The following is a 9,112-nucleotide window of genomic DNA, read 5'->3' on the forward strand; positions in this document are numbered from 1 at the left end:
TTACAATATAAAAGTGAAACAGGTTTAACTAGAAAAACTGGGTGGAAGGAAATTAAGTATTACCTGGTAAGTGCATAACGAATGTGAAAGCATGTTGCAACGACTGGCTCCCAGCATGTCCACTTTCTGACAAACATCATTCTTCAGCTTATCGAAATGCACTTTTGTTCCTCTTACCTGGGCCTGAACCTGTTCACAAATACACACACAGATAGCAGAATATTTCAACCTCCACATTCAGTATATAGATGCAATCCCTCCCACACTCGCTTTGCGTGGTCTGACCTTGCGAAATTTCTCCAGTTGTTTGTAAGTATCTGGGTCTAGTTCCTGTGAGACATCCTTCATCCAGAGCAGAGCTCCGCGATACTCAGTCCGGGCTTTCTCCATCCGGCTTACTGTCAGCAGGGTGTCGGCGATGGCTCTCCTCCGGAATGTCTCAACTTCCTGTTCAAATCGATGGAGAGGGGTACACAGAGCCAACCTGGGCATGACAGAGGACAACAGGACAGGTAAATGGCTTAATCAATGAGCACAGATGAGTGTAAAGTAGATGTAGCATGCAAGGATAGAGAAAAGTTACATCCAAGATTGTGGGTTTACTAATTTGTGTCTTTAGTTTGTATAATTTAGAAATGTTCTTTCCAGGGCTGGCTAAGTAACGTAATTAAATAATTAATTAAAAATGAAACTGAAATGTATCACTAGTTTCTATGTCCAATTTAATATATCAATATATTCAAAATTCACAAATTTGTATTAATTATACTCACATTCTTATACTCACCAATGCTGTATTTATTTGATAAACATACGGTAAAACATATTCAATTAGAAAATTGTTATTTTAAATTGTAATAATATTTCACAAGATCAATACCATTTACTATTTTTTTAATATATAAGCAAAATTTTAGACACACGATCCTTCAGAAATAATTATAATGTGCTGATTTGGTGCTCAAAAAATATTTCCCATTGTTATTATTATTTAGCCTGGATGCCAGCCCGAACCCCGCCCACAACATATTTTGGTCGGGAAGTTCGGTCTGGACTCGATCCATTGAGGAGTAATTATGATCAGTCAAAACATTATCGGGCCAATCAAATTGCCAGGGCGGGCTTTATACGATGATGGACAGATGATCTGCAGGGACGTAATCATCACGTTATCAAAGAGCGCTTTACTGGTTTCCCTCAAAGATGACTGCAGTTGGAGAATTGAGATGTAATAGATTCAGCCGTCGCGTCTGTTGTAAAATAAATTTACATCTACATGATTCGGCAAAAGTGTAACTTATCAGCTGGCTCCGATGGTCGCTAAGAAGATGGGACGTAATGAAAAGCCTGTGGTCGTTGTGGTTTCTCCTTTGGTCGCACTCATGGAGGACCAAGTAAAAGAAGCAACACTCGTTATTTAACTTCTAAAATAAGTAAGTTCTGTAGTTGACAACTGTGCTATGCAAAGTAGTTGACTTACTGCGTTGCTCTGATTGGTTATAGGTCTACCAACTATCCAATTGAGTGCAGAGTTTTTTTTTTTTTCTGGTTCGGTTAAGACACGCTTCATAATCAAAGCCCTATGGAGCAGTTTCAGACTCACATTCTGACAAGAATATGAGTATGACGAAGTCAGGCTAATTATTATTATTATCAATGTTGAAAAAAGTTGAGCACCTTCTTATTTTTGTGGAGACTGTGATTCATTTCAGAATTATTTGATGAATAGAGAGGTTTTAAAACATCATGTATTTGAAATAGAATTCTTTAAACACAGAACTATATAAATGTATATGATACACAGTTTTGTGGGGGAAATACATAATTTTATTCAGCAAGGACGCATTAATGAGATCGCAATAATTCTACATATAGTTGTGCAGATGCTTTATTATTTATTTATATATGTTATTTGTGTTCATTCATATCATATTTCAAACAGCTAAATTAATGAAGAGAAACTATGCATTTTCAATATCAAATAGGTGGGTTGCCTGATCGATTGTCTAATAAGGCTGGTTTCAGATTTCCCTGTTTGATCTCAAGTTGTTGGATTGTTAGTTCATTAGTCAACCATCATGGCCCTTTCCCTATCTGCTGTATTAAATCATGATGAATGAACATAAGAACTACCAAAATAGCACAAAACAGAGTCCAATTAATTATTTTAAGCCCTAATTTGTTCATATTTGTGGCTACCTTTGCTTGGCGGAACAGCAAAGGGCTTTACTCGTGGCGTCCATCATATTGCCTGCTTTTGTTTTATCATGCTCTGCCTGGAAGCGCAGGAACAATCCAAGCTCATTCTCTTCTTGTGAGAGATCTAAAGAGAGGAGGTCACAGGGGGCAAAAACAGGGTTATTACAACAACAATAACTAACAGTATTAGTAACAATATATGGCTTGATTGGACATGTTGAATGCTATCAATTACTAGAACCACAAAAACACATTCATAGAGTTTAGCTTATAATTGCCTTTTGACTCAACAGTAACGGCACACATGAATACTGAGAAAATGTATGCCACTGCATGCAATGGCTTTGAAAACAAGCTGAACAAGACTCTTAGTGTCTGTGCACACAAAGAGGGTGGAAGATTATGTTCCTCACTCACGTGTGATTCTTTGCTGGTATTTCTCAATCACTTTTAGGAGTTCTGTGCAAGTGTTCTGGACTGAACGGAAAAACTGAAGGAAACAGACACACATTATCATTGACAAATGCATTTTAAAAGTTTTTTATTTTAGTTGTTTTATTACAATTTTTGAGTTTGTTGCTGCACACCATAAAATCTGTAAGCCTTTTCATTCTCTTCTGAATTTACATACGTAGAAGGAACATTTGGTCACCCACAATAACGTCTAAAAAAACCCAGACAACACATTAGAACACAAAAAAATTGCCTTTCCAGTCTCGCTGTCATGGCAACAAAGGATGTTTTGTCCCTGACAGTCTGAGTGAGCAGGAAAATGTGTATACTTGTGCTCTACCTGAAAGAAGAAATCCACAGAAATTACACAAATGACTCATTATGGTTGAGCTGCCTTTGTTCGAGAAAGGGTTGAGATCTTTGAGGAGTCAAACACAGAAATAGGACTCATTTCCAACATTTAATAGAAGATAAATATATATTTGACTGTGGAAAATATCAGTTGAAAGTAACCACAACTTAAGTTCTAATCAAGCACGCTCCTGCTCATAAGTTTGTGGTCAGTCAGATTTTTTTTTTTTAAAAATAATAGTTTTATTCAGAAAAGATGCATTCAATTGATTAAAAGTTACAGCAAATATTAGTACAAAAATATTTCTATTTCAAATAAATTAAATTAAATCAAAGAAGGAAATCCTCTTCTTTCGAGCATACTACTCATCAAATTATCCTGATTTTTTTTATTCAGATTTCACAAAAATATTAAGCAGCAGCACAACTGATTTCAACTTGTTACTTGAGCACCAAATCAGCATATTAAAATTATTTCTGAAGAAGGATCATGTGACACTGAAGATTGGATTAATGATGCTTAAAAACAGATTTTTAGATTTTATAATATATAAAAAAATCTATATTTATATATTTTTTACTGTATTTTTGATTAAAATAATGCAGACTTGGTGAGTATAAGAAACGGCTTTCAAAAACATTTAGGCTACAGACCCCAAATTTTTGAAAGGTAGTGTAGGTGGTAATTTAGCACAAGTTGATATTATTCAGAGTAAACTCATATTTTATTCTCTTCCAGGAAAGTAATCAAAATGATTGGTCTATTAGTGGGGTCATCTTTGTATTAGTGCAATATTTTCATGTGCATCAAATTAAATACGGCATCTACCCAGACTAACGTAGTTGTGACCCCTGCAGGTGAGGTCTGCATTCAGGTTACTGTTTAACTCTTGAACACCCTCAGGAATCATGGTTCTACAACAGGCTCTCCTAAACAAACACTGTTATTGAAGTTTCCTATGTAAAATCCTGCCATTTCGCAACATAAGGGTGATCCATTGTTTTAAAGTTAAGAGGAAACAGAGCTTTGTGAGTTAACGGGATAAAAGACTATTCTTTTGGACATAATGGCAGCTGTGGTTTAAAGTAGAAAGAACATGGATACACCTGTTCATTAAGCAAGCAGCCGGAGGGGTTATGGTGGCCTCTCTGCTCCTCTCTCGCACACTGGCACAGCCACAAAATCATCTAATGACCAGTAAACCAGGATATGCTTAAGAGTAACAGCCCGAGGCAGGGCAAGATAAGACAAGCACACATAAACACACGCACACACTTCCATAAACTGTGAGTGGCCTACAGATTTTTATTAGGTCTTGATAAAAGTAATCAGAGAGCTACTTTATTTTATAAAAGCTAACTATTAATCAGCAGCTTTGGGGAAAGTTATTTTTAAAAGTAATGCATTACAACATGCTCCCTGTTTGTTTTATCTGTTATTTCACAATGTTCTATTCTAGGTCCATATAGTTAAAGGGTCCGAATAGGCATGAAAATTCATAAAATGTGACATAATGCATAAAATGTCTTGTTTATGACATAAAATGACTCATCTACTTGGGCTTACGTCCGTACGGCAGCCGTTAGTAAGCAGTGACAATCACTACTAGTAGTGTTTTTCAAATGGCCTCATGCACCGAGAAAGAGCATGAGACCGGCTGCAGTTTTTCTAACGGCCACTGGTGTCAGTAACGATAAGAAATTTCAGAACTTCCGCAATGCTCCTTTAAAGGAGCTGTATGTAAGATTGTGGCCAAAACAGGTACTGCAATCACTTTTAAATTAAGGCCCGTACACATCGGGACGAATATCACCCTGCGTTATTAGTCAGCGTTTTTCAACGCCTTTGTTGTGTTCACACCCAAGCGTTTTTTGCTGACGATGAGCCGAGTGAACATGCAAATTCATTCCCTGACATTAGATGGCGCCAATTTGCTCTGCAATACCACTCCATAACAGTTATCTTTTATCAAGATGTGTGTATTCCCTGTCGCGTTTGTCATAGTTCTTTATGTTCTAGCACCAACGAGAACAGCAGCTCTAGATTCATCTTGCCTTTCATCTTCTTCGTCTTATTTCTTTCTGGCTGTGTAGATGGCGACGCGCGTATCTTCTTCACCGTTGCATATGTGTGCTCGGCAAGACTGTTTTCTGTTTGAGCGCCCCCATGTTGTGTTTTATTGTAACTTCAGAAGCTCCAAACACATGAGCAAAAGCGCCAATTTCATTGGTCGGATAGTTTTTGACGCGGCGCGTCAAACAAAAAAAAACGAACCCGAGGCGTTTTTTTAAAAATGATGCTTTTACGCGTGGCGTTTTACGTGTCGGTGTGAACAGTCACATTGGCGCCCTTTGTTTAGTCACGAGGCGTTAAACGTCGGCGAATAACGCACGCGAAATTCGTCCCGGTGTGAACAGGCCTTTACTGTAGAGCGGTGTATCCCCTCCCCCTCCCCCCTGACTTGAGGTTGCCAGATAGGCTGCAGGATCAAACATTTTTATCCGACACGCTTGTATCTGCAGCTGTGGTAACTAGAGCAGAACTGGCAACTCAGATATTGCAACACTACTGACTTCGTGATTGGTAGATCGGTGGAGGATCAGAAAAAAAACACAACATGACAACATCAACATCAGTTGAGGACTGTAACTTCACTTTTTAAATGACAATATCCAGGCCGGACTACTGTTGTCAGTGATATGAGTATTTGAAATGAATATTATTTAATAATCACATTTATATAGCGCCTTTCTGGACACTCAAAGCTCTTCACATAGAGGGGGGAATCTCCTCAACCACCACCAATGTGCAGCATCCACCTGGATGATGCGACGGCTGCCATATTGCGCCAGAACGCCCACCACACACCAGCTTACTGGTGGAGAGGAGACAGTGATGAAGCCAATTGGTATATATGGGGATGATTAGGAGGCCATGATGGACAGAGGCCACTGGGCAAATTTGGCCAGGATGCCGGGGTTACACCCCTACTCTTTCGAAAGACATCCTGGGATTTTTAATGACCACAGAGAGTCAGGACCTCGGTTTAACGTCTCAACCGAAGGACGGTGCTCTTTGACAGTATAGTATCCCCATTACTATACTGGGGCATTAGGACCCACACAGACCACAGGGTGAGCACCCCCTGCTAGCCTCACTAACACCTCTTCCAGCAGCAACCTGGCTTTCTCAGAAGGTCTCCCATCCAGGTACTAACCAGGCTCAGCCCTGCTTAGCTTCAGTGGGCAACCAGTCTTGGGCTACAGGGTGATATGGCTGCTGGCTGCTGGCTATTTCTTAATGTCTAGTGACATAACAGGGCCATTTAAATGATTATTTGAAATAAATTTCTTACATACAGCTCCTTTAAAGAATGAAACACTATAGTGAGCTTTTTAAGCAGTAAGAAATTGCCAGAAGTAACAAAAAAGAAAAATCACTTTCTCTGATACAATTAAGTAAATAAATGGGTATCACTCTGGGTTTTATCACCCCTCATGAACAATTGCAGTGCTTCACAACTATAGGACAGGAAGAGCTAAATAAACTTATCATTGCATCTAAACCAATCTTTATCATTATCTCTAGGTCATGTCCCGAAAAAACGTTAAAGATGGCAGTTATTAAGCCTCTCATTAAGAAACCAAAATTAGATCCAAATAAATTAGCAAATTACAGACCCATTTCAAATCTTCCATTTATGTCTGCTCAACTTAAACTTGGCTTACTTTGATTAGCTTCTGACCAAGGCTGTATCTCAGTAGTTTTACTTGATCTTAGTGCTGCGTTCAACACAATAGATCATAAAATACTCTTAGATTCCTCTGCCTTTGTAAGGCTCGCACACAATAAAAAAATAATTTGCTTTCAAATGTTAAAATTAAGCATGAGTCATACAGTCATTGAAAGAAAAACCCTGCCCAGTGACGCTACAGTTTCGCTTATTGCTGACCAAGTCAGTTAGTGAGGTAATTTTTACTACATTTTAAAAGGTGCTCATACCTCTAATTTGGCATCAAGGTCCGCGTCAGATGCCACCACATGCTCGTCTTCCTTCTTCCCGGTGGCCTTGATCAGAACCTGTTTGGTCTTCCAGAACTTCTTCTGCATGCGGGCCATGACCGAGCTGTCCTCCCCCAGAACTGCTCTGCCACTGAACATATCACTGGAGAACCTGAAAGAACGTGCAGACATATGACTTTAAATATAGAATCTAAGAAGAGGAGGGGTAACATACATTGGATGAAATTAAGATACAAACCCATAGCTGTCCATCTTCTTAATGAACGTGGCTTAGATCTGCAAATGGGATAAAAAAAACACTGTATCATCCTGCTTTGAGTCACACAAACTAAACTACTCTTTAAGTTTTGGGTCGGTAAGATTTTTTAAAAGAAATTCATATGTTTATTCAGCAAGAACACATTAAAGTGATTTACTGAAGAGTCAGAAATATATTTATAATGGTACAAATTAATGATGCTCTTTTTTGTCAAAGAATCTTGAAAAAACTTATGACGATTTCCACAAAACTATAAAGCACCACGACTGTTTTAAACATGGATGATAATAAGAAATGTTTCTTGAGCACCAAATCAGCATAATTTAATGATTTCTGAAGGATCATGTAACATTGAAGAGTGGAGTAATGATGCTGATAAATCATCTTGGATCACAGGAATAAATTACATTTTAAAATAGAAAACAACTTTTTTAAACTGTAAAAAAAACAATATCTCTGGTTTTACTGTTTATTTGCTTTTTGAGCAAATAAATTCAGCTTTGGTGAGCATAAGACACAAAAACATTACAAAATCGTACCAGAGCCAAACATCATGTATGCAAATGCAGTATGTTGCAAAATACATTTTTAGTGTCTTTTCAGAAATCAGCGGTGGCATGCAGCAGACTAACAATGAGATTAATGGAGAAAATCAAACATGATGAAACAATTAAAATAACAAATTATTAAGTCGTTTCAATGTTCTAAATTAAGACTCACCAGACTATTTGAATGAATAAATCTGAGCGTTGAGGAAATTCAGAAATTTGCCTTTTGCAAAGAGCTGTCTTTGTTCTTTCGAGGTAACAGCTGTTAGCTATCACAATGACATGCCATGTCTCTCACGGTCATAATTTTCCCAAATTCAATAACACATATATCTTCCAAATAAAAGCAAACGTTTCATGCAAGTCAAAATAAACTATAATAAGAACAAAACAACTCTCCTGACCTTCATTCAACACATGACTAGTTTAAGCAATGCCAATGTTTGTTTTGACAATTTTGTAAATAAATACAACATAAGCAGTATTTTACCCCTCCACAAAACAATATGTAGTTATGTGAAATGTATAGTGTTTATGAGCTGACGCTGTTCTGATCGCACCTTCCTCCCCATCCAACTCATCATGGGTCTGGTTACAGTGTTGCAAGCCGCCTGCTCGCTTTTATCACATTTGCTTGTTTTTTTCACGTCTTTGGTTGTACACAACTGCTACTTTGTTTTAATACGTATATTTAACAATGTGCCCGTGGTGTATACAGGATTATTTGCGAAGATAAACGTATAAATATTCTAAAAAGGCAGAGTTACCGGATCCCAAACAAGATAAGGAGTCATCGAGCTCGCGCTGCGTTTCCCTATAATAACTTTAGCACGAATGTGACATGGCTAGTTCAGTCGGCTGTTCGAAACTGACACTGTACGGGTCGTGATATTTTACAGATTGCATTCGTCATATATGAGTGTATATAATTTAAGGAATTGTTATTAGGGCATCGCATTTCCTTACCCGCTGACGTTGCCGTGAGCAGCGATGGGAACGTTCACGCACGTCATTCCAGTGAGCTGAGAGACTACGAGAGCGCATGCGCAGGATTGGAGAAAACATTCATACAGTTTTATATATAAAATGAATATATTTTGAGTTTATTGGCCAAGTAAAATATAATGTACATAGCAGGCCTACAATACAATATACAGTAGGCTATTAGGAATCCTTTTGTGATTATAGTAGCTAGTACTTCTTTGGTAAATTGCTTTAAAAAACTAATTTTCAGCAAAATGGATAGGCTACATTTATCATAGGCTACAATAATATGCG

The 9,112-nt window shown here is 37.9% G+C and overlaps 1 protein-coding gene across 6 annotated transcripts in view; it reads right to left on the reverse strand.

The window, feature by feature from the left end:
• Nucleotides 1-8,875, reverse strand: part of ical1 (islet cell autoantigen 1-like) — a 17,554-nt gene extending 8,679 nt beyond the window's left edge. For 4 of the 6 annotated variants that reach the window (XM_039689664.2, XM_089133871.1, XM_039689663.2 and 1 more), the window contains exons 1-7: nt 8,801-8,875; nt 7,266-7,303; nt 7,007-7,178; nt 2,617-2,689; nt 2,200-2,323; nt 286-484; nt 64-189 (exon numbers count right to left, since the gene is read on the reverse strand). In XM_039689664.2, the coding sequence (XP_039545598.2) occupies nt 64-189; nt 286-484; nt 2,200-2,323; nt 2,617-2,689; nt 7,007-7,178; nt 7,266-7,279 (708 nt within the window). In that variant the 5' untranslated portion in view covers nt 7,280-7,303; nt 8,801-8,875. Of the gene's footprint in view, nt 1-63; nt 190-285; nt 485-2,199; nt 2,324-2,616; nt 2,690-7,006; nt 7,179-7,265; nt 7,304-8,006; nt 8,185-8,394; nt 8,768-8,800 lie in introns of those variants that run through there. The other 2 variants (XM_089133870.1, XM_039689662.2) reach the window with 2 other exon arrangements.
• Between the last annotated feature and the right edge of the window lie 237 nt (nt 8,876-9,112).

This window comes from Pimephales promelas, chromosome 8, assembly GCF_988280905.1.
Source record: "Pimephales promelas chromosome 8, fPimPro1.hap1.1, whole genome shotgun sequence".
Taxonomy (NCBI): Eukaryota; Metazoa; Chordata; class Actinopteri; order Cypriniformes; family Leuciscidae; genus Pimephales; species Pimephales promelas.